This window comes from Tetrao urogallus, assembly GCF_951394365.1.
Source record: "Tetrao urogallus genome assembly, chromosome: 10".
Classification (NCBI taxonomy): Eukaryota; Metazoa; Chordata; class Aves; order Galliformes; family Phasianidae; genus Tetrao; species Tetrao urogallus.
In genome coordinates this window covers 14,241,768-14,267,099 of record NC_136823.1, presented here as the reverse complement: position 1 = coordinate 14,267,099, position 25,332 = coordinate 14,241,768, and the positions used below count along the sequence as shown (strand labels likewise).

General features: G+C 42.4%; 1 protein-coding gene across 1 annotated transcript in view; it reads left to right on the top strand.

Moving 5' to 3' along the window:
- MAGI1 (membrane associated guanylate kinase, WW and PDZ domain containing 1) overlaps positions 1-25,026 on the top strand; it is a gene marked incomplete at both ends in the record, with an annotated part of 285,270 nt that extends 260,244 nt beyond the window's left edge. The window contains 9 exons of the mRNA XM_079540300.1: positions 4,140-4,231; positions 4,955-5,147; positions 8,128-8,421; positions 12,467-12,670; positions 18,068-18,158; positions 18,283-18,343; positions 19,158-19,301; positions 20,579-20,717; positions 24,323-25,026. Of these exons, the coding sequence (XP_079396426.1) occupies positions 4,140-4,231; positions 4,955-5,147; positions 8,128-8,421; positions 12,467-12,670; positions 18,068-18,158; positions 18,283-18,343; positions 19,158-19,301; positions 20,579-20,717; positions 24,323-25,026 (1,922 nt within the window). The remainder of the gene's footprint in view (positions 1-4,139; positions 4,232-4,954; positions 5,148-8,127; positions 8,422-12,466; positions 12,671-18,067; positions 18,159-18,282; positions 18,344-19,157; positions 19,302-20,578; positions 20,718-24,322) is intronic.
- Between the last annotated feature and the right edge of the window lie 306 nt (positions 25,027-25,332).

Sequence of the window (25,332 nt, the reverse complement as noted above, 5' to 3'; positions counted from 1 at the left end):
AATATATTTTTATAATATGCTTTTTATTTTTCAACGTATTATTAAACTTCCTCAAAGATTAACACAATCTGTTGTCAAATTTTTCTCATGTGGCCTGATTGCTTTGCAAAATACCATATCTTACATATGGCCATCTGTCAAAACAGCAGTGACAAAACGAATTAATCTGAATTGCAGATGTGTTAATGAATCCCTTTGAAGGGCTTAAGCATTTAATTAAAAGCAAAGCAGAACACTATGGATAATTGTTAAAGCTTTTAAAATATTCTAATTTATCTTTAATATTAGAATTTTATTTTCAGGCACGTGATTTATTTGGTAAGATTTTCTCTCCCCAGATATAATTAAAATAATACAAACAAGGCACGACCTCAGTGTGTAGCGTTCACTTGCTAGCAAGTACATAGAATTAAAAATATTTGCACAGTGGTACCAAACATTTGATACTTTCTAACTTCAATATAGAGAAAAGAAATGCTCACAGGAAATTGCAGCCACCTTCTGGTCAAGCTGACTTAATGGCAGTACTGGAGGGCTCCTTGCTCTTCTACTGAATGAATGGGGGACAGCACTCAGAGCTGTGCACTGAGCACACAGATGTAGAGGATGTCTGATTAGGATTATTAGGCCCTGATTAGGGCCTAATTTTTGTGCAGTGAGATAGTTTAGAAAGTGGGGCTCTCCTGCAAATGGGGAATCTCAAGGGATTTATGGCAAAATCACAGGTATTTGCAGCACTGAAACTCTCCAGCAGCTCCAGCGAGACTATCCATTTGTAACTTCAAGTGTGTCCTTATGTACTTTCCTGAATCTGGGCCTTAAAACTCTTGCATGCTGCCAAGATGTGAGTCACTGGAAGTGTTGCTGCCTCAAATGAGCTAGTGACTAAAGCAAGCTCATACTGATATTTCTGAATCCATCCTTTCTTGAGGCTGATATCAAACAGAATGTTTTTTATATGTAACATGATAATTGCTAAACTTTATATAGGAGAAGTTTAGTTAAAATCAACCTTAATTAAACACTGATTTCATTGTTCATCACCATGCATTTAGAATTGATTTAACGTCAGAGAAAGAAATTTCCATTTGGAAAACTTGCTGTGTCGTGATGTTGATTTTTGTTTGGCAGATATGTATTTTTAAGGACAAAACAGTGAGTCTCAAATATGCCTGCATGCATATGCATAAATGTATAAATTCATATGTGTGTGTATAATGTATCCACGTGTACACAGACATGTACAAGTAGATGTAGAAGTTGGTATGTAATTATCCATAGAGCTATAACCTTAGCAATTATGTGCATGCAAGCCTAACATGATCCATACAGTCAAAGTTAATGAAATGAACTAACAAGAAAGCAGATGCATTAAGCTTTGCAAAACTGTAAAATTAATATTGCAGCTATGTCACCTTCGCCTGCAACTGGACTGAGCAAGGGTGAGAGAGAGAGAGAAATCAATTCCACGAGTTTTGGAGAATGTAAGACTGTGCTGGGAATGTATCTGTGTCCCATGGTGTTTTGTTCTGGTCTCATTGCTGTTCTGTGGTGGGGCCCTTCATCACCAGGGCAGTGTGGAAGGTTGGCCGTGGAGGTGCAAGGCACTTGGCTTGGCTGCATACTGTCTGGTGGTGGTGGGGACGTCACCTTCCTGTTTCCATTCTGAGCCTGCCCTCCGGGCTGCAGCACTCACACCTTCCATCCTTTCTTCTAGCCCCAACACAAAACTTCTTACCACATTTGTAAGGCTCTCCAAGCAGTTTGGTTTAGGAACAAGACTGGCAAGTTTTACTCCTTTGGGCTGTGTACATGTTTATATCATGTCAAGGTGCTAAGTTCTTACTAATTTCTCCTGGAGACCTCTTTTTTGTTTATTATAAGCCTGAGAGTTCAGCACCACCATGAAATTTTCCCTTTAAATAGGGAAGTGAGGCACAGGGCAAGGTGGATGCGCCATCCCTGGAGACACCCATGGTCAGGCTGGATGGGCTCTGAGCACCTGATAGAGTTCTAGGTGTCCCTGTTCACTGCAGGGCTAGGTGGCCCTTTCAACTAAATCAACTCTATGATTCTGTGATGAAGTGCTGCTGATGTGATTCTCCAGCATGGCCCCAGTCAGCCACATGGCAGCACAGAGATGGATGGGATGTATCACAGTGCATCGCCTACTGCAGAGCTGGAGCAAAAAGTGGTAAAAGGAGTTTTGTTGGGTTTGTATTCATGCTGTGTGTTGTCTGTGTGTTTGTTGTGTCTGTTTTTCACCTTCCTGTGATCCTTCCAGCAGAAGGAGCAGCCTGTGAATGAACTTGCTGCTTTGGGTGTAGACGTGCGTTTTGTTGGCCCTACCACCAAGCCTCGGTGTGCCACCATTCCCTGCGGCCGCTAATTGGCTCATGGTGCCAAACTGGGAGCATACGACACCGCTCATCAAGGCTGGAGAGATGACAAATGGGAAGGTGTTGAGAGAGGCTGAGAAAACAGGCCCACGCTGCAGCTCTCTGCAGAAGCCATTTTGCCTCTGACAGATCCAACCTGTGCTATTAATTGGCTGGGGCCAGCCTTTGCCAAAAAAGCCTGCGAAGTGCTGGAGAGGCACTTCCCAATGTGTCTGCTCTTCACGCTCCCACTCACTGAAGGCAGTGACAAACAGCAATTAATTCATTGTCTGAGTTCTGCTGTCGGGCCGTCCCTGCGATGGCAAGCTGCCTTCAGCCAAACTGATGTGCAGCAAAGGCTTCCAGCGTGCTCCTCACCTGGTTGTTCTGTAATTGTAGCTGGGCGGAAATTAGCCTGTGGTTCAGCAAGGGAACGTGCAGAGGTCTCAAGCTTGGTTTATAGCTGCAAATGCCTAAAATGTGAAAGTATTTTATGTAACACCAGTGGCTATGAACCAGTTTGAATGAAAATGTCAAACCAGATATGTGCCTGAGCATTCACCTGTTCTTGCAATTTGCAGTGCTTTCAGGTCTTAAATTTCTGTTTTTTAAACCCAGTGGTAAGTCATTGAAGGGAGAGCATCAGAGCCAGCCAAAAGCCTTCACACTGAAAAGCACCAGAAGACCAAACCCAAAGCAGCAGGCACTAGTGGTGTAAAATGCAGTTAGGACCCTATTGGGCACTCCCCAGTGTTAGTGGAAAACAAATCCTTTATCTGCTGATAGATAGAGCTGCACTTTCTGAAATTGTCTTTCTGGCTGATGCACTTTGCTTTCTTTACTAAAGCCATAGGCAGCGGACTTGTAAAGGAATAGCCTTTTTGATAATTAACTATAAATTTTGGGAGGGGATTGTTACAAAATTAGTCAATGTTATAGATACCCACTAATAAATATTAAATGAACCTGAACTTGTCTTCTGATATGATTTAACGTTGGCAATTAATTTTGCATTTTAAAAAAGGGATGAAAGCAGCCATGAATAAGTTAATGTGAAACATTTCTGTTCAACTGCACGTCAAGGTTAGTGCTTCGCTGTATGTAATATTCATTGTAAAAACCTTGCTGGTGTTCCATACTAATGAGTAGGTAAGGCTGGTCTTTCTTCATGTTTCCAGCTGGTCAGTGGTTTTATAAAACCCATACACGAGCAAGTGGAAGTCTGGAGAGCTGCACTGTTTCCTGAGGAACCCTTCTGGTTTACACCAGTCGGGGATCTGTCCTGCCATTATTTAAAGCAGTGTCAGCAGACAGATAGCAAACTATGCTTGTGAAAGTTAATTAAACAGTAGAAGTCAGAACAAGCGGCTCTTTTGTCTCCAGTGAAAGAGGAGGCAGCTGTATTGTTTCTGGCAGAGTGATTCTGTGTTGTACACACACACGTATTGATGGTTTGGAAGAGGCTTTTGCACTGGGTAATGGCGCTGATATCGACGGAAGGAAAAAGTACAGTGATAAAATCACAATTAGATAACCAGAAAGCAGAAACCGTGGGATAATTTTTCATAGTGATTTAAGTAATAATCCTTTACTACTTTAACCTATAGATGTTCTTAATTATGTCTGAAAGTTCAAGACCACCTCATTTAATGATTAAAATTGTGCAGCAGATTCTTCTACATACCCATCAGAGTAGTCCTGATATGGGTATATAGCTCTGTTTTTTTATTATAACTTAATGTCTTTCTTTCTTTCCTTCAGTTCCAGATTACCAAGAGCAGGATATCTTTCTATGGAGAAAGGAAACCGGTTTTGGATTTAGGATTCTGGGTGGAAATGAGCCTGGAGAACCTGTGAGTACATCTAGAAGTGGGCTTGCTTTAATTCCCCTTGTCTTCCAGAATCACAGCAATAGCACAGACAAATGTGCTGAGCTGCACTGTGGCATCCTTGTTAAAATAAGCAACGGGCTATGATTTAATATATCTCACATCTCCTCCCTACTGTCCTCCCCAAAAAACAAACTAACTCAAATCCTTGCATCTGAAACGAGTTTGACTTCCTTTGCTATTCCTTTTTTTTTTTTTTTTTTTTTTTTTTTCAAATACATCAATAGCTCTGAAATGGATTGGACAATGAGGAAAAGATGTCCTGGCAGGTTTACAAGTAGTTTCCATTAATCCCTCTCATACCAGAGCAACTCAAAGCAAACAGGTGGACAGGCCAATGGTACTGAACTTGTAAACTCTGGAGGCACCTGGAAGGATAACTCAGTCTCAGCTCCCTGACAGGAGTCTCAGTGCTTGTAACCACTGGTCACTGTCCTGTTGAATACATTTCCCAAGTCTGTGCGTCAGTAGAGCGACTGGACTGCCTAAAGCAAAAAGATGTCAGCATCCTGGTTGCAATTGAACATGGGGCTGTTTTCCACACTAGCAACAATCCTAACCAGTGATCAGCAATTTCTGGTTCCCACTACATTAGTGTACCTCTTCCTTTCACCTGGCTAGTGAGCGTTTATGGTTCTCATTTTATCATTCTTCCTTTCTTTCTTCCCATTTGTGCCATCTTGTCAGATTTACATCGGTCACATTGTACCGTTGGGTGCTGCTGATGCTGACGGCCGCCTGAGGTCGGGCGATGAGCTGATCTGTGTGGATGGGACGCCTGTGGTTGGGAAATCACACCAGCTTGTTGTCCAGCTTATGCAACAGGCGGCCAAGCAAGGTCACGTCAATCTGACCGTCAGGCGCAAAGTAGTTTACACAGGTAGGCTGCAATGTCCATCAGTGGGATGGATTTTCTTGCCACACTCCATCTGTTCAGCAAACGGTTTAAAGAACAAAAGCTCCTCTTTGTAATGCTGGGAAAGCTCAGGAAGTGTGCTGTTATTCTTGTGGCTGTTTTTTCCCTTTTGTCTTTTTTGTTCTTAGTCAAATAGGTATGAAATATTTTGTTCTGGTCGTGACTGTCTCCATATCACTTGTGTTTATAGTCTTCATAAATGTTTCTGTTAAAATGCAGAAGTGTTTGGTCACAATGTACCCTTTATGTTACATATGTTAAATACATAGTTCTCAAGTTCAGGCATATGCAGAAAGGCAGGCAGTGATGTACTTCAAGCTTCAAGAATATTAATACAACAAGTTGAAAATTAGACCCACAATGGAGGCCAGGACTGGAGCAGTACCTCTAAAAAAAGTATTTATTCTTACCCAGGGCTGAGTGCCTTTCACACAATATTAAATAATTGTTCACTTCCTATTTCTTTCATTCTTCCCGTTGTGGATTAAATGCTGAGTTATATCCCTGCTCTAATAGCCTACATCATAGGAGTGTATGTCATTCCTGACAGAGAGGGAAGCTGTAGGAGGTGGGGTTTGAGAGGAAGAGAAGGGCAGCTGAATTTTGGTATTGTCTTTGTGTATGGATTTTATATCTAGTTTTACAGCTTCCAGGCTGGAAATTATGAAAGATTTAGATGCATGAAAGATTCTGATATAAACCCTTGCTATTTCATTCAGGAGATTGTGCAGAGCTATTTCTGTATCATTTCAAATCTGGACACTTACTGTAGGATAAATTATTCAGTATCCCTTTTTTTCACCTTATATTTGCAGGCTTTCAAATTCCAGCATAACTTTCCTGAATTTTGGTCCTCTTGCTGCTCCTCTCATCTACATTCCACAAGAAAAAGTGTTCACCTAAATGGATACTCCATGGCCTGAGATCCATGTAGGGGAAACGTTTATGTGCTCATAATATGTAGAATATATTAATATGTAGAATATATTCTTAATATGTAGAATATTGTGTGTTTAGTACATACTTTGAGTATGTAAGTGCTATCATGTACTCTCAAGAACGTTTTAAAATTTGTTTTCCTTTGGATCATGGGTTTACAGTTTGGATTTTGTTTGGCATCCGTTTTGTTGTTGCTGTGGCTTTTAAGATATTCAACTTAGTTTTGATTTACCAAACTGGAGAAACGACAAGCAGCCTGGCTAACGGAGTCAGGCATTCCATAGGGACAGGTGCAATACGCTGCTCTCAGCTGCAGAATTGGACTGTGGAGAACTGGCTGGGTAATCAGAAGTGGAAATTGTCATGGGCCACTTTCTTACCTGGGGTTGGCTCAGGTAAAGAACAACATTGTGCTGGAATGTAAGCAGTGGGAAACTCTCCTGCTTTCCCAGCAGATGATGTCTCAGCTGCAACATGGTCCAGCCCTTCAAGAAAGATATGTTTGAGTTGGAAAGGACCCAACTGGAGCGAGTCCAGAGGACCAGGGAGAATAAGGAAAGCTTTCGAAAACATGGTCTGCAAGGAAATATTGAACAAATTGGGATTGTTTAGCCTAAAGCAGAGAAGGGGGAGGAGGTGTTAAACTCCCTGAGACTATAAGAGGCTGCCGCTAAGAGGGAGAGAATAATATGTTCTCCATATGCCTGCGAGATAAAACTAGAAATAATAGCCTTATGTTGCAGCAGGGAAGATTTAAGTTAGATATTACAACCAATAGATTGCCTGGGGAGATATTTAACAGCAGATTAGACAAACATCTGTCAAGACTGACAGTAAGTATAGCTGGCCCAGGCTTCAGCAGTATGGACTAAGAGATTTTTTGAGATTTCTTCAAGCCTTGTGGTAGCTGATTAGATTTTAAACTAATACCAACTTCACTTGCTGTTAAATACTTGTTTAATATTAATGTTAATGTTAATAATGTTTAAAGGTTCCCCCCAACTGTGCCAGACTGTACAGATGAAAATTGCTTGTTCTTCCATCCAAAAAAGCTTAGTTCACAAATTATTTTGTTATAATGTGGTAGTTATTTGTATCAAGATCATGTTAATTAAAAACAGTCAGTGCTATCCAGCTAAAAAAAGAAAAACAGACAGGTGTTGAGTGACACATGTTTGTTCTGACTCTGTATCCCCATGGCTTGTGCACATAGAAAGGCTACAGCACTGGTAAAGGGTCTGGAGCATAAGTCTTATGGGGAGCATCTGAGGGAACTGAGATGGTTCAGTTTGGAGAAGAGGAGGCTCAGGGGAGATGTTATTGCTCTCTACAACTGCGTGAAAGGAGATTGTGATGGGGTGGGGGTCAGTATCTTCTTCCAGCTAACGGTGATAGGACGAGAGGGAATGGCCATGTGTTGTGCCAGGAGAGGTTCAGGTTGGATATTAGGAAAAATTTCTTCTCAGAAAGAGTGGTAATACACTGAAACAGGCTGTCCAGGGAGGGAGTGGAGATACCATCCCTGGAGGTGTTCAGGTAAAGGGTAGATGTGGTGCAGAGGAACATGATCTAGATTGGTCATGCATGTGTTGACAGTTGGACAGGTTCATCTTAGTGGTCTTTCCAACTTTAATCATTCTATGATTATATAATTTGTTATAATAATATGTAACTGGAGTGGGGATATGGTTTCTAAAGGGACAGCTTTGACTTAATGTAATCCAAGCTGAAATGGCACAGAGCATCCATGCGTGCACTGAATTGATCTGGTTATGGCAGTGGAAGGCTTTGGCTGCACGGCCATACACAGGAGAGTATGTGGTCGGTGCTGCCATTGAATGGAGCTAGTGCTAGGGAAAGGAGATGGAGGACAGAACCCCTGGTTGTTCTGGCTGTGATTGGTTGATTGAAGCAGGTATAGTCCTTTTTTAATTCCTTCTCTCAGCAGACAAGCACTGAACAGCACAGCTTGCTCAGCCACTCCTGTTTTTTTTTCCTTCCCCAGTCCCCAAGGCAGAAAACGAAGTCCCATCCCCAGCCTCTTCCCACCACAGCAGCAACCAACCGGCCTCGCTGACAGAGGAGAAGCGAACGCCGCAGGGCAGCCAGAACTCCCTCAACACCGTCAGCTCGGGCAGCGGCAGCACCAGCGGCATCGGCAGCGGCGGCGGAGGCGGCAGCGGCGTGGTGAGCGCCGTGGTCCAGCCCTACGACGTGGAAATCCGCCGCGGTGAGAACGAGGGCTTCGGTTTCGTCATCGTGTCGTCGGTGAGCAGGCCGGAGGCGGGGACGACGTTCGGTAAGTCTTGGGGTTTGGCACCGCACCTCGAGCGAGACGCGGGTTGTAGTGCTGCAGCTCAAGGAGGCAAGTGAGGATGTTTAATTGAAAGTCACGAGCTTGCCCTAATTTGTGTAATTAATAGTTTAATTAGAGGCTGAGACTTAGTAGGCGTTTGTCTCCTGGGTTTTGTTCAGCACTGAGTCACGTAAAGCAGAATGAGAAATGCCACCCGTGGCCGTTCCCCATGCGGGCTGGACCCCTTCCTGGGGTTCGCTCTTGGAAGAGCAGACAGGGATCCCCTCAAAGGTGCTGTTTCCTGATGCGGAAAGGGAGCAAGTGGAAGGATGGTGGAATTAAGCCATCACTAAAAGCAGTAATGCCTCAACTGATTAACTTCTTTTTGGCAATCAGGGATTATTCTGATCCTCATTACAGAATGAGCATGCTGATAGCTGAGAAGTTTTAATTAATAGTCCTTGCTAGTGAGAAATAAAATTGAGATTTTTTTTAATTTTTTATTTTTTTTAAGAAGAAAACATGATTTTTTCTTACCCATTCCACTTTGTCTCCTCCTCCCAAACCCATTTCTTCAGAGTCAGGAGATACTGTGCTCATGCAGCATCACACATGGCATTCTGCCCTTGCAGGGGTGGCTGTGTTTTGTTCTGACCACTCTCTTCTTCTAGACAGGCACTTGTCAAACAGGCACTAGTGAGGTTTAACAAGGCCAAGAGCAAGGTATTGCCCTTGAGTCAAGGCCATTCCCGATAGGACTAGACTGGGAGAAGAACTCATTTAGAGCAGCCCTGCAGAGATGGACTTGGGGGTCCTCACGGATAAAAAGCCGCATGTGAGCCAGCAGTGTGTAATTGCAGACCAGAAGGCCAGCAGTACCCTGGACTGCATCAACAGAGGGGTGGCAGAGGGTAAGGGAGGTGGTTGTCCCCCTCTGCTCTGCCCTCCTGAGCCCCATCTGGAGTTCTGTGTCCAGACCTTGGGCCCCCAGCACAACCAGGATGTGGGGCTGTTGGAGAAGGTCCAGAGGAGGGCCACAAAGGTGATGAGAGGGCTGGAGCATCTCTCCTGTGAAGATAGGTTGAGGGAAATGGACTTATTTAGCTTGGAGAAGGCTCCAGGGAGATGTTATTGTGGCCTTGCAGTTCTTCAAAGGAGCTTACAAGCAGGAGGGGGACAATTTTTTACACGGTCTGATAGTGATAGGACAAGGAGGAATGGCTTTAAACTAAAAGAGGGAAAATTGAGGTTACATGTTAGGAAGAAATTCTTTATTCAGAGGGAGATGAGGCCCTGGCACAACTGCTCAGAGCTGTGCCCCATCACCAGAGGTGTTCAAGGCCATGGATGGGGCTATGGGCAGCCTGAGCTGGTGGGGGGCAAACAGCCCAGGGTAAAGATATGAACTAGATGATCTTTAAGGTCCCTTTCAACCTAAGCCATTCTGTGATTCTATGACATGATTCTTTGCTTGTCGTCAGGTGTTGGTGCAAGAGAGGTGTGATACTGTTTGCCCAACAAATGAGTTATATATTGCAAAGCACGAATAAGCTGGCTTTGCAGGTGTGCACAGGGCAGACTCCTTTAAAGCAGAAATGTCACTGCAAGGGGGAAACCATCCTGAAATGCTCCTTACTTTCCTTCCCGTGGTTTTCAAGAGGCAGCATCCACTTTGATTTCATAGGGGAAAAAACTGTTCTCCCCCTGTTGGTCTGTGATGTGTGTTGTGGATGGAGAATTGAAGATCAGAACAAGTGCTCTTGGCCATATTCCCACTGTATCACAGAGCAGGGCTGTGTTTTGTAGACAAAAATACACTGCAGTCTCCCTCTAAAGCTTGAATGTTCTTGGGGCATGCAGGATCTGGGCAATCAGAGCAGCAGAGGTTGCAAGGGTGAAATGTCCAGTGTAGACCTCATCTAGTGAGCTCTGTCAGTTCTCAGGTGCTAGGCTGCCTTTATGCTGTCCTCATTGCTGGAAACTGCTCTTCCAGAGTGGATATTTTGGTGCCTGAACACAACATTGCAATGCAATATTCATTAAACTGAACTCATTCTAAAACAGAGAGAAAGCTTTTAACTTCTCAAAGCATTTGCAAAGATGCAGTAGTAACTCTTGCTGTATGAAAACTATGCTCTATTTTCTGCAGAGAAACCTTAATGTGAGGCTGTAAAGAGTTATGTTTGCTTTAGCCCAAGATACTCTCTAACTGGAAGTTTTCTGTGCAGGGACTCCTCATGGAGATCTGTTGATCTGTGACTGTTTTTCCTTTAATTTTTTCAAGCATATTCAGCTTTTTCCCAATACTCTGCATGAGATGTGTTCCCTCTCCTGTGTGGTGCTTGCTCTGTACTTGCTTTGTAGTTTTTCCTTTCACAAGTAGTATGTAGAGATGGGCCAAACTGGTTCTAAAACTCACCTTGGTCACTTTGGTGTGGGCTGGGCCATCAATGTCCATGAGGTTGGGTTGAGTAGAAACTCATTCCTTACTTCAGGAACTCATTTCAGGTGCCTTTAACAGAGCCTTTAAACTGAATGGGGTTTTATATTACCAGAAGGGGAAACTTTCTAACATTACAATAAAACAATAACAGGAAGTCCTCCAGCCATTTGCAACTAACATTAATGCTTTCTGCTAGTTTTCATCACACCTTTCCAACCTTGTTCTCTCTCACTCCATGTTCCTTTTCTTCTTCATGGTATTTCTGGTATTTCATGCATGCAGCAGTGTTTATCTCTAAAACTACTAATCAAAGATAACAACACAGATGAGAAAGTGCATCTTGAGGGTGAATGTATTGTGTAGCAATGAGTTTGGTATCTGTATTTGCCTTCCATTTTTTTCCCTGCTTTTCTGGGTGTAGTTTATCTCATTTTCTAATGTTTCTTAGCCAGAAACATAATTCTAAAAAAGTGAAGGACGAAAATCTCCCATCATCTCCTGAGTCCATGGTATGAAAAAAAAGCAGGAACCAACACTTCCACGTGTATATGTGAAGCATTGGATGCTCACTCTGTGTACCTCATCCTTCTCACCATGCACTGCAAGCCGAAGGGTTTTATGCCCATACAGGGAAGCCAGATGGAAGCTCAGTGGGTTTATCTGAATTATGTTTTGTATCTCCTGTGTCCCAAATCTGATTTTGGGGAAGACTGTGTCTCTGGGGCCAAGCAGTTGTGTGGAAGAGGAGGGGAGTTTTCTTTTCAAAACACATTCATCTCAAAGTGCTCTTGCTCTGTGTATCAGACATCTCTGTGGTTCTGCCTGTGGTTTTAGAGGTGTTTACATCAGAATGCCCTTATTCCCATCCCTATGCCTTCTTGGGTTGTAGAAGGGAAAGAGTTAACAGGGACTGAGGGGGATGCCTGCACCAAATGGGTTACCTTTGTCGGTCTTGGCCCATCTGTAGTGGTCCTGTGCCTTCCCTGGTAGTACCTTTGTTGCAATGGAAGAAAACTGTTCTGTGTTGCTTCCCCATCCAGTGCTGATAGATTGAGGCTTCATGGTGGAAAGGGAGCCACACTCCCTCCCAGGGCTAGAAGGATTTAATCTTTCTAAATGGAGAAAGAACAAAACATTGGCAGAAGCTTGAAAAGCAGTTGATTTAGAGAGAGACTTGAGAGGCTGACACCGATGTAATCTTGGAGGTGGAAGGTTTTGTTTTCAGCGCACAGTTTCAATTTTTTGATACAAAAATAAAATCAGGATTTGGGTTGTTCTGGGGCTGCTAAATGCAGTTGTAGTCCCTAAAAGCTCACAGAAATCAAAGGGGAGGGAGATTGGAGGGATTAACAGACACCTTTTTGTAAAAGAAGTATTGTGCACTCATACTAGTTGATTGCCAATGTTTTGAACAATGGCAGCAAAGCTATCCTATAATAACTTTTGCTTGATGCATTAATTAATTAACCCTTAACCTTCTCTTTCCCTTTTCAACCCTTTTTCTCCTTTTCCCCTTCACCATATTCCCACGTATGTAAACAATTAAAACCAAACCAAACAAAAAAACAAACAAAAAAACAAACAACCCCCAAACCAATACAAAAGCGGGAAATGCATGTGTGGCCATGCCTCACAAAATAGGTCGGATAATTGAAGGGAGTCCCGCAGACCGCTGTGGCAAGCTGAAAGTAGGCGATCGCATCTTGGCCGTCAATGGGTGCTCCATCACCAACAAGTCGCATTCAGACATCGTCAACCTCATTAAGGAAGCGGGAAACACCGTTACTCTGCGCATCATTCCAGGAGATGGTAAAGTATCTGTTCCCTGCTGTCTTTTCTGACCCTTTTGTTGCTTTGTTCCTGGGCTTTTCTCATCTGTCAGAGCTGCAGAATCGTAAAGATTTCGTCTCCCGCTTGGGGAATTGGAGCCCAAGGGTTGTGAGTGTTCCATAGCTTATTTTTTTTCTGTAGGAGTGCTGTTTTCTCAACAGGGCTGAAGTGATTCCCTATTTAAAAAATCATTATATTCCCTTCTATTGTGTTTCTCCAAGTATCTCCTTAAAACGATCTCTAAATTTGATGCGTATCTTGGTACTCTCTGGTTTGATTCTTAGGTTAATGGTACAGCTTTAGAATATTTGAGAACCGCTGCACGCTCAGTAGCTCAGTATGTGGGATCCCTGAAGCTTTCCACAGTCTCTAAAGAGATCACAGAAAGGGATAAACACTTTGTCATGTTTTAAGCTGTTTGAAAAGAAGATTTGTTTTTATTCTGCGTAAGTCGCTCTTTGAAGTGAATCTCAGTGCATGTGGAAATGCCTTTATTAATGGCAGAGGCTCTGGAGATGCTTTGCAGCTGATAAGGAGTTCCCCTGGACAGGAAGGATCTCATTGCTTCTGATGAGAGGGAACGTGCAGGATCCCTGATAACATGCTGACACTTGGTGCTAATTTCTGCTTTGAGCTGTTCAGTAAAAGTAAAGATCTGTGTTATGTATCATTTTCATGAAATGAATCGCTAGCTGTGATGCAAATAGGAACGGAGCAGACATAGGTATAGATACAGCAGATATTTAGCATAGCTAGAATGGCAAGAATTTTGTTTGTTCTTTGTCCTGCTCTGCAATGGATAGGCTCACAGGGAGAACTCAGTTAGAGATTCTTTCACACTGCGCTTTTTTGTTTAAGCTGAGTCTGTGGATATAGGATTTGCTGGCTCAGACACAGAAATAATGAGCATTTCTGTACAGTACATTCCTTGCATTCAGTTAAACGAAGGAAAAGTGCAATTAGGTTTGAAAGAAAAGCTGAAAAGCTGTAAGTGAAGTGAAGATGTCCCCCTCACAATGAAAACTACTGGAAAGAGACCTTTTCATTCTGCAGCCTGACAGGAAACATTTTGCTGTTACTCTGTATGTGGACCAGCACTACTGCACTTAATGCTTCCAAGGAAGCAGAGGGAAGCTGTGAACTGAACCAGTGTCTGTAGTGCAGAATGAAGAAGTTAAATGATATGATTTCCTGTAGTAATCTGAAACATGGATTTAGTTACCCCATACAAAATGATGGTGCTGTGTTTAGTGATAGGGCAAAAGCTGGCCAGGACCAGAAGTGATCTCCTTATAAATCATTTCTATTTAGTATGATCTGTTTTGCATGAAGGCTTTATTCTCCAACGGTCTAGCAGCTACCAGGTCAAATGGTATGTGATCCTTTTCTACTTCCAGTTAAATGAGTATTCATGAATAACAAAATGGCTGTGAATCAGGCTAAAGGCTGAGCTGTCCTTTCTGTGCCAGTTTGGGAAGGTAAACCAGGGAAAGAATTGTTCATTACCTTTATTTTGATATCTGATCAAAGTCAAGGAAATTGAATTTTTGAAATGAACAATTTATGACCCATTTGGATCTTTTAAGAGGAACATAGCATCCTGGTGTGAGCACTCAGCCAGCCTTGTTCATGCAAATGAGTGTACAGAATACCTTCCTAAATTGCTTATGTTCAAAGAGACCTCTGCAGCTTGACTGACATCAGGCATTCCTAGAGAAGGAGAGCTATAATTTAGAGAAGAAGCCAACTCTTTTCTCTCTCAGCAATGCAGGCTTTGAGCCTTTTTGTTTGCTGTGCTCTGGAAATCCAAAGTCAGATTGCCAGCTCTGTCTGCTTTTAATTTCTGGAAGCCAGTAAGGACAAACACTTGGAAACATGGTGAGAGGTTTGCTCAAAACCCATGAAATTTAAGGAATCAGTCTCAATGCTGTTTTCTTTTTGTTGCCTTCTGACTTTGGGGTGCTTTCAGGCAAATCTAAACATTCTGGTAGTGTACTTCATTGGGGAAAGATGAAAGTAAATTGGAAGCTGTGCTTCTCAAATAAGGGTGGAACTAAAACTCATCACAAGACTCAAAATAAACTCACATTGCTAATCTCTTCTAACATTATTAAAACCACCAGAAGTTTTTGCTGCATATTAGTCTTGCACCAACTCACTGTAATGGACCACCACAGGAGTGTATTTGCAATGATACTGCAGTGGTTTAGCATGATGCAAGGGGTTAATTAGTCAAAAAATGCCAATCTTAAATTGGTGGCTGGGTGTGCTAGGGCAGAACAGGGCAAGGAGATCATTGAAATGTGTAGGGTTTGGAATGTGCTGTTGTAATTATGATAGAGATAGGTTTTCCTGTATTTGTGTTCTGTTTCAATTTTGCATGGTGGCTGGCATGTGTCCTGAACCTGCATCTAAAACGCTAGCAAAAATGATGCACAAAAGCTGCCTCGTGGGATAGGGTGGGCCAAAAACAGGCACAGTACAATTGGTGTGAAGATACATCTGTACCAAAGATGTGGTGTTGCTCAACTCGGTCTTCTTAGTCAGCTACTAACGGGTAGGAATGTTGCTTTTTTCTTTGAAGCCCATCTTCATCTCATCTCCAAATATTTGTGGAGGATTCCAGAGGTTTTGTTCTGAGTGAATACAATGCGCTTAAGTGTGTTTCAGGACCTTCTGGTGTTGGAGACAGATTTGAGCAACAGGGAAACTTTACAAAATACATGGAATTATTTTGTAGAATCCAAGAGTTTAATAGGGACACGGGGACTTCTCACACAAGCCACGCAGAGCCTCTTGCTCTCTGAGCCACTGAATGCAGGCCAGCTCTGTTCTGGAAGATGTTAGGACTCTGTATGCTAAGGGCTTGGGCACATTGACTTGGGCACACTGCTGCAGGCAAAGGAGCTGTACTCTCATTGAACCCATCTGTTTGAACGGTTCTTTTTTTTTCCTCTTTTCCTTTTCCTGAGTTTCTCTTGACATGAACTGGCTGTGGAAAAAACCTTCAGCTCTTCTAGGTTTCTCCATGACTGAAGTAAATCCATGAAATAAAATAGGTTCCCAGGACCAAGTACACCCATGACTGCCACTTTTCCTTGAGTTAGGCAAAGAAAATTCCCATTTCTGCAAATTCTTATTATATCTGGACTCTGTTTAATAATGGGGGTTTTTTCTCATAGTCAGTGAAGTGAATTACTGGATGCCAAGAGCTTATGAGACAAACAAGGGCAGAACAGAAGATATTGTAATTTTATATTGGAAAGCCAGCTATTTCCTCCTGGTTTTTGTTGCTGTTGTCTGCTGTGGCTCTTTTATAGGAGGCACTGGAACTGGAGAAATTCATTAAAGAAACAAAATACATCTTTTTAGCCAGTGATTCTGCATTCAGCTTAGATTCTGCTCTTCAAAAATACTGATCACTGTTTTGCAATCAGTTGTGCCCTCTGCTAGACACAGTGTGTTTAGGCACGTGGTGGGGGTGGATGTCCTTTATGCAGAACTGTTCAGCAGAGGAGTTGTGAGTCTGACTGGGAATGCCATGCCCAATGTGTTGGATGTTTCTACTGACAGTGGTTTCCCAGTCCCAAAGCCCATCATTGTCCGAGGTCATTCGGCTCTTGAATGGTTATGTATGGACCATGGACTCTTCCTCTGAATTCAAACTCCTGTGTGACCAGGAGGGTGTTTTTAGGATTTGCTCACCTGCAGGCACAACAGAACAATTCAAAGTTTGAAACTGTCAGTACTAATTTCAGTTCAGGATCGTTACATTTTATGGAATGTGCATTGAGTTTGATATGCGTGTATTCCAGATCTTTGACTAATGGCATTTGCATGACCTTCATTTTAGAGAGAGTTTGAAAGGAGTTCTAAGTTTATGCTTTTTTTTTCTTTTTTTTTTGAAGCCTATGATAAAGGTCCAAAATAGCAAGAGAACCGTTTTACCAGGCAGGGACAGCTAGATGGTCCCTTCTGCATCAACTTCCTTCCTTGTTCTGTGAAGCAAGAGTGAGGAAACCTCTCAGAAGTACCTCTAGCTTTGCGTGGAGAAATACAGCTTTTGTGCAAACTGATGTTGGGCTGAGAGTCCTTCACTGCAGTGTAGATTGAGTTCTGAGGTTAATCCCCTTCTCTGTGTTCTCTTGGTGAGCCGTTTTGTGAACTGTGCCCACAGCAGTTGATGTGTCTGATGCAGGCAGTTCTGCGTCCCTGCGTGCAGCTTTGAGTGCTCAGGCAGCAGTGTGTTGTATTACAAAGACATATTTCAGTAATTTGGGGGTTTAGTCATATTTGATATCACCTTGTGAGGTGTTAGATAAAAGCCATATCTCAATCTTACCGAAGATTGCAGTTGGTGGTGGAGGAAGTACTGATAAGCTTATAATACATGGAATAGTTATTGCTACTATAAAATTAATCCAGCCAACCTTCCGTATTTGGAGACTTTAATGATCGGAGTGCATGTCATTATATAAAGACAAAACTTTCTTCAATCCTTCCTACACAATTCAGCATTTGTTCTGAGTATGTCTGACAATCAGAGAGATCTCCAATCGAGATTGCCTTTTTTTTTCTTCCAATTGAGTGGCTTTAGGATTCCCTTTAGATTGATGATAATAGTGATGCATTTGTTTATTGAAAAAGCTTCGTTGGTGGAAAAAAAAATATTATATACATTATTTATTATATAAATATACTATATATATGATATAAAAATATGTAGAAATATTTTACTCTCTGCTTAATGCTATCTGCAGTGGGTGGCTGTGGTAGCTTCTGGTACACTCATTCTTTTCAAGTGAAGTGATTCAGTGATGGAGCTCAGTATGATGTTTTCACTAAAGCCTTGACATTGTCAAGAGCATAGGCTGCAACAACAGCAGTGATGTGACAATGTTTCTTAGCTGGTTAGGAGCGCTTAGAAGTTTTTTTATCTCACAGAGAAGAAAAACAGATTAGAAAGTGGTTTTGTACATCTGATAACAGATACCAGAAAAGGCAGACCCATGAGGATAGAGCTGTGGGCATCCTGATCTAGTGGAAGGCGTCCCTGCCCACATGAGGGGGGTCAGAACTAGGTGGGCTTTAAAATCTTTTCCAACCCAAAGCATTCAATGATTCTGTAAGAGATACAGCACAAACAAAGGCCAGTATTTCCCTGCAATTGAGGTGCTGTACAGTTTCATATACGTAATTCCTGTGACATATTGAAGTCTTTATCCTGCTAATGTTGAGATTTAGGAAATTTAAGCTGGTTCCAAGTTCTTTAAAGCCAACATACTGATGCTTTCCAGTGAAATGACTTTGCAAAACTTCTTTTCAATGAGCAGCCAATGGTGTTCCTCCATAATGAAAAAAAAATTTGTTTTGCAGAATCCTCCAATGCTACTTTATTGACCAATGCAGAAAAAATTGCTACAATTACAACCACACATACTCCTCAGCAAATACCACAGGAGACCAGGTCAGATTGTTTTCCTTGAGGAGAGCGTGATGCCCTGCTCTCTGTTTGGTTACTCCTTGATCATCTTCACACCCCATGAGCTGTCTTTTTCCTCTCTCCCTCTTTCTCTCATGCACTGCAGCAGGAACAACACAAAACCAAAGCAGGAATCCCAGTTTGATTTCAAACCACCCCAAGCAGCACAGGTAAGGAACGCTTTTCTAATTGCTTTGTTTACCACAGACTATTGCTTCCAGTCTGCTTAAGGGCTGTGCTCAAATGTTTCCCTTGGAAATCCATACTAGGAGGCTGTTCTCTCTCAGTCTGCTTGCTGCAGAAAGAGGGATTTGTTGATTAGTTTCTTAATAGGTGTTGCTTTTGTTTCAGCTGGCAAACGTTTCCAAAACATTCTCACTCAGACTTTAAGAAAAAGTTAAACGTTTTTATGGCAGTAGTGATTGATGTGCTTGTTTATGGAATTGTATGTTTTAAGGGGGCTCTCCACAAAGCACTCTGTGTGCAAATGATAAAATCAGGGAACAAAGAAGAGCAAAACTTAATAAAGAGCTGTTCCTGAAGTGCTCCAGGTTTTGCAGACTGTGCCTTATTAAAGAGATTATTCCACTGTTATCTTTCCTTGCCACTGGCCATCCCAGAAGTAACCTCTTCCATCAGGGACTTCAGAACATCCCTATGCCAACAGCATTGTGCTATACAGAAAAACAATGCATTTACTTCTGATCTAACAAAAGAATAGAAGAGGTGGTAACAAAACAGAGAAGACAGCACTGTGGTGTAGACTCATCCCAGTTACCAGCTAATTAGAGCCTGGCTCTGGGAGCAGGGTTGTCTTCACGGCCCTTTACAAAGGAAATCCTCATGTGTGTGTGAAAGCTCAACTGATTTCAACGATGAGTAACAGAAATAATAACGTTCATTGGCTGAATAATTTCAAAATGAGAACTAGAGACGCATTTAACTTTCTGTTCAATTGCACATGTGTCATCTTCTCTCCAGCAGGACCAAGATTTTTACACTGTTGAGCTGGAAAGAGGAGCCAAAGGGTTTGGCTTCAGCCTGCGAGGCGGCCGGGAGTATAATATGGATCTGTATGTGCTGCGGCTAGCTGAGGATGGGCCAGCTGAGAGATGTGGGAAGATGAGGGTATGCACAAACAGATTTTAAAAGCACGCCGCAGCGAGCTGACTTGCCTGCCTCTCCCCTACAGACACATCTTCTGCTGTGCTAGCTAATGGGAAAATTAAATGTCAACTGAAAGGAGCGGTAGTTTCTACTTACTGCTGTCACTGTCTTCTGGCACTCTATATAAAGAGTATTTAGAGATTGTATATATAATCTCCAAAAGCGTGTACACATTGGAAAACTTTCACCCCGTCCTTGTTGCAACCCATATTTCCAAATTCTAATACTTAAACAGACCTTGAAAGCTAACAAAGGCATGGGAAGCAGTGAAAATATAAGTCCCAATTTTTGACTTTGATTTTGTGACTTCTTTAAAGCTGGAGATGTGTAGAGAATTAGGCTGTCCTGCCTGATCCTCGTCTCTACTGGGGATAGAGCAGTGAAGGACCATTCATATTTATTGACTGTTGGATTGAAAGAGTATGGTATAGTTTTAATTAGTATTATCTGTTTCTTTGCATATCGTCTAGATTATAAACATTATAGTTATAGTTACATAAAGTCGTGGTTACAAAATGCCTACAGAAAGGAAATTACCAAGTTTTATGTATTCCTTGCTCCTCTAATAGAGAACGTGTCGTAACTTCAAAGTATGTCTGTCTCCTCCAGACAAATTACATGAAGGGCATTTTCAAAATCCTTTTGCTAAAGCTAGATTTATAAGTCCAAAAATTTTGCTGATGAAAATGAAGTATCACTGCGCCCTGTGGAAGCCAATGCTTTGACAAATTCTTCCAAGCCCTGTTGTTCTATCTTGATAAATGCTTATATATATAAGAGGAGATTTGCTCGTTCATAGCAGGTATTTATATCCAAGTGAGAAACGAACCTGAAAAAACTGCTTGAACGTCTTTGTTAAAGCAGGTTATAAAACAAGTAAGCAGTTTGACCAAAACCTTGAAAATAGTCAAAAAGGTAAGAACAGTTCTAGCATAGGCCTAGTTACTAAGCACTACAACAATGCAGGGTGTTTTTGCAGAACGGGAGTGAAATAATTTGACACCTTAGGCTGTCCCTGTCTTCTTCATGTCTCCCAGATCCCCTGCGCTGTTTTCAATGGACTCACAGCCATAGCAGTAGATGTCACTGGAAGGAGTCAGGCATATGTAGTCCTAACTGGTGCATATTTTGTCCTATCCATTTGCTGTGGCCATTGTCTTCTGTGCACTGTGCTGGGTGGGGGCCCTCTTCAGGGCTTTTTTCTAATCTCAGGCTCTTCTGTTTTATTGCTTTGGCAGATTGGTGATGAAATTCTAGAGATCAACGGGGAAACTACCAAGAACATGAAGCATGCTCGGGCCATCGAACTGATTAAAAATGGTGGCCGCAGGGTCCGCCTGTTTCTGAAACGTGGAGATGGCTCTGTCCCAGAATATGGTGGGTCAAACTATGAAAACATTCCTTTCTTCCCTGGCATCACTCCATGAATGATTTATCTCAAGATCTGAAGCAGGAATTCTTTTTTATTTTCCTTTCTCACCAGTGTCTTACCAACCTTTGCAACATATGGTTAATTGCCTCGCTTGTACTGAATTTTCTACACATTTCATCCTTTGCTTGCTTCCATGGACTTGGGGCGCAGTGTAAGGCAAGATCATCATAGCAGTATTTTTTGGTGATCAGAGAGGAAAACAAAACAAAACAAAACCTTATTGTCTTGTCCAGCCAAACAAGGAATGTCATTGAACTGTGCCAAACTGTTTCTCAGCGGCTGAAATGTTGTTCAAATAGGTCTCTACTTCTAATCAATGCAAAAACTGGGATGCTGAGTTGTTATTCTGAAGCAGTGATTATTTATTTATTTTTTGGTTAGGATTTTCTCTTAGTTCCTGTCTGTATTCATAGACACGAATGCCAAGATGGCTTACGGGATTTTGCCTTCCCTTAATATTTATGTAAATATTTATAAAGTTATTTAAGGAAAAAAGGAAAAAAAAAAAAAGCTTTACTGCAAAAAAATATATTGATTTGGCCTCCTGAGCCCTTTTCTCCCCCTGTAAACAGTCTGCTGGTTTCAACTTGTTAATTCATAAGGTCTGAAAAGGCGTGGAAGTTATGAAAAGGTGCTCTCGTCTCTGTGGTGGGGGAACATTCAGCCCTTGTTTCTCACTAAGAATTGCATTAGAATTCCTTTTCTTCCCCTGGAGGTTGGATTGCTGGGTGGCTTAACATAGCACACTATTTAATATTACAATTATGTCTTATTTATTTGAGATAATTGTCATATATTGTGCCCTCGATGGAGGGCTACTCCCAACCAAAGGTCTTTGAGGTTTCTAAGGAAACTGATGATTGAAGGGATGTCCTTTACATTTTTCTCCCCTTATTTGGGTTCTTTCTGTGTCAGTAAGATATGTGTTTATCATTCGCTCCATGTTCTAGTATCAAAACCAAAATCATTCTGCACAATTTATGAACTAGATTTTCTTTTCATTTACTGTACAAGGTTTGAGAGTTTCTGCTCACTCTGTTCACTACTTAACTTAAAATGACAGATTCAGAGTATGACCAACTAACAATTGAAGTATTTAACAGTACAAAAGGGAAGTTGTGGGTTTATACTTCTGTAATATAAATAGCACACCAGAAGGTTCAATGATGGCACTGAAATTCTGTAATGTTCTTTCTACTTTTGTCTTTTCCTATATTCCTTTGGATGTACAGTACTGTATCATATGCTAGACTGCATCAATACCCTGTAAATTAAGTGCTTCACATCTCAAAGCGTATGTCTGTTGCACTGAGGATGAAAATCCAACACCAGTTTTCTTTTGGCTAATGCTAAACCACTAAACGTTCATTCTCCATGCAAGGATTTAATATACAGGGGCTGCACTACTTACTGTAAAGAATATCCTTGTAACATTTGGGACTCCTTCCTCTCTTTGTTCTGTTCGCTGCAGTCACAAATGGTTCCTCTAATAATGTTAAGTTCCAATATTTTTCTGACTTGATTGGAACGTGCTTCTCTATGAGGCTGTATATTTTTGTAATGAGTTTTGTACTTATTTTTAATGTTGTGGTCTCTGGTGGACTTTATTTTTCGTCGTTGTTTGATTGTTAATGTTTTTTCTATGACATTCTGTGTCGCTGTTCCAGCTGTCTTTTAGAATGGATGCTCTCGTTGTCTGGGTTATCAAATCACCTCTTAGATGTCTCTTTATGTCACAATAATAACAACCGCTGTCTTTGCAGCCTTATATTTGGGTGAAGCCTAGACAATCTGACTGGAAAAATAAACTTTCTTTATTCTAAGATAAAATATGAAGATTTTTCTTTCTTTCACCTTTAATATAGGGAATCTAAATTTTCTACTTTTCTCTTTCTCTTTCTCTTACTTTTCTTGGTGCTGGGCTCTTCCTTCCTCAGCGATGATACCTCCTAATATCGCTGCATGTATGAGAAATGACAAGCTCGGGGAGTCTTGCTTCTACCTTATGGGCCATAATCAAACTACGGTTTGTAGCTAAAATCAATATTAGGTGTTTTTGTGCTGTGGCCTAATTCCCTCACATTGCTTTCCGCTTCGCTATATTTTATATGTACAGCAATTCATTCCGAGCACCCTGCGTCCCCTGAATTGTAAGTACACCACTGAACACCTTTAAGCCTCGCTTGTACCATGTGTGATAGCCAGGTTGCTGCAAGCCACGTGCTTACAGCTATGGAAAAGAGGTATGGTCCTGCCTGGGAAAACTAATGAGCAAAAATGCACACACGTGAATCGCAATAAGGGTTTCACTTGGAAATCACCAAAATAATGGTCCATGCCCACACCGACCCTCCCAGGCTAAGGAATGGAGATGTCACCAGGTGGGAAACACTGTGGTGGCAGGAGCAAGCAGTATGCATAGTGTTTGTCATGGGGGAGGGAATACTAAAGGGAGAAAATTAAAAAAAAAGAAATCTGTCCCCATACATGGCTGCAAAGGGTTTAGTCATTGCCATTGGGACAGCCCACCTCAAGGTCAGCGTGGGCTGAAGGAAGTGTAGCAGCAGTGGCCGAGCTGCCCCACAGAAATTGCTTTAAAAAAAAAAAACAAAAAAAAACCAGTAACAAATAAAAGCAGCACCCACATTAAGTCAGCATGGCTACTTTAATGATTGCCACGTCTGTAATGAATCATTCATAAACATCGTTCCAAATGATGTGAGTGATTGAGGCTAAGCTGGAGGGCAGGGCTGCGGGCTCAGTTCTGGGGTTTTATTCAGCTTTGCAGTTTGGGTTACAGAGGTAGCTCAGCTGGATTTTACATGAAAATAATGAGCTGGAGATTAGGTGTTAATCAAAGCCATTCTACATATTATAATACCTTTCCATTGCTTTGATTCGAAAAAACCATACCTTCTGTCATCATCTGTTGAATCATTGTGGCAAAACCAAAATCTACCCTAGGACTTCTCATAACGTGGCAGAATTAAGTAAGATTAAGTAATGTCTTAAAATGGAAATTGCACGATTACAGTCTAATTCTCACACCTTCAAAATGTTCTTTTGCAAGGTCAGAACATAATGATCAATTCTGTTTTCCGCACTTTTTTCTGCTGTTTGAAACAAGGCCTTCCACAACAGGAAGGCAAGGCTTTCAAAAGCCATAAAAGAAAAAAAAAATTATGCCCTTAGGCCCCTCTTTATTGGAAACTATCACAAAAAAATCCAACAACCCAAAGGACCTTTTTTTTTATCCTCACTGGAGTGAAAGTAGCATAAGTGGATGGGGGAAATGTAAAATGCCCCATGTCGAGAAGAGCATAACGATGCTATCAGCCTGGACCAAAGCACAGCATAGAACAGAGCAGCACCAGTACTAACCTGTAACTCCGTTGTTCGCAGTTAAATTAACGAAAGCTTTGGTTAGCCCTCGCTGACTGCTTTAACATTTGTTTGTTTTTGTCACTAATGAAGTCTGAAGAGTGCTAAGTGGTGTCACGGCGCTGCGGAAGGCCGTGGTACCAAACGCTTTGCTGTTATTTTCTTTCAGACCCCAGCAGTGACAGGAACAGTCCCGCCACAGGTTCACAAAATGTATCGGAAATGAAACCCACGCCATCCGACCGACGGCAGCACCCATCATTGGAGTCCAGTTATCCACCAGACCTTCACAAATCATCACAACATGGGGACAGGCGGACTTACGTTAGAGACCTAAAAGGCAGCAGAGAGGTTAGCAGACATCCCAACGAACACCACACTTGGAACGGGACTTGTAAAGCCAACGACACCGTGCCAGGCAGGAGGACGGAGCGGTCACCGGAGAGGAGACGCGAGAGGCAGCCAGAGAGGGCGGCGGTGAACGGGCAGAAGAGGAGGTCACCCGAAAAGCAGCGCAGGGAAGGGACGAGGAGCGCCGACAACACCCTGGAGAGACGGGAGCGGCACGAGAGGAGGAGAGACCTCTCCCCAGAGAGACGCAGGGAGCGGTCACCCGGCCGGCGCCGGCGCTCACTGGAGAGACTCACAGAGCCAAGGAGGTCGCCGGAGAGGAGAAGGGAGAACTCCCTGGACAGGCGAGCCAAATCATCCGACCGGCGGAGAGAGCGGTCGCCCGAGCGGCGGCTCAGGGAAGAGCGGGCCGGCCACAGGCAGAGGGAAGATGCCAGCTGGAAGCAGGAGGCGAGCCGCCGGCACCCAACCGAGCAGCGCAGGCGGCCTTACAAGGAGTGCAGCACCGACCTCAGCATCTGAGGGGTCCCCGCCGCCTTCCCCACACCACGGGAGCTGGAACCACCCGGGCTCCGCGAGGCGAGGAGGCACCCGCTGGTTCTACAAACCTTTTATGCAGATGAAATCTTACAACGAAAAAAAAACATTTAAAAAAAAGTGTTGTGCCTGATGTATAATATTAAAGAAAGTATTTTTCAATGTATTCTTTTTTTTTTTTTTTTTTTTAAATTACTTGCCAAATGTTGGTCCTAAAGGATTATAAAGTTTTGTTTCTACATTCTTTGTAGATTTCTTAAGAGTAATTCCTTTATCGGGCTACTTTCCCCC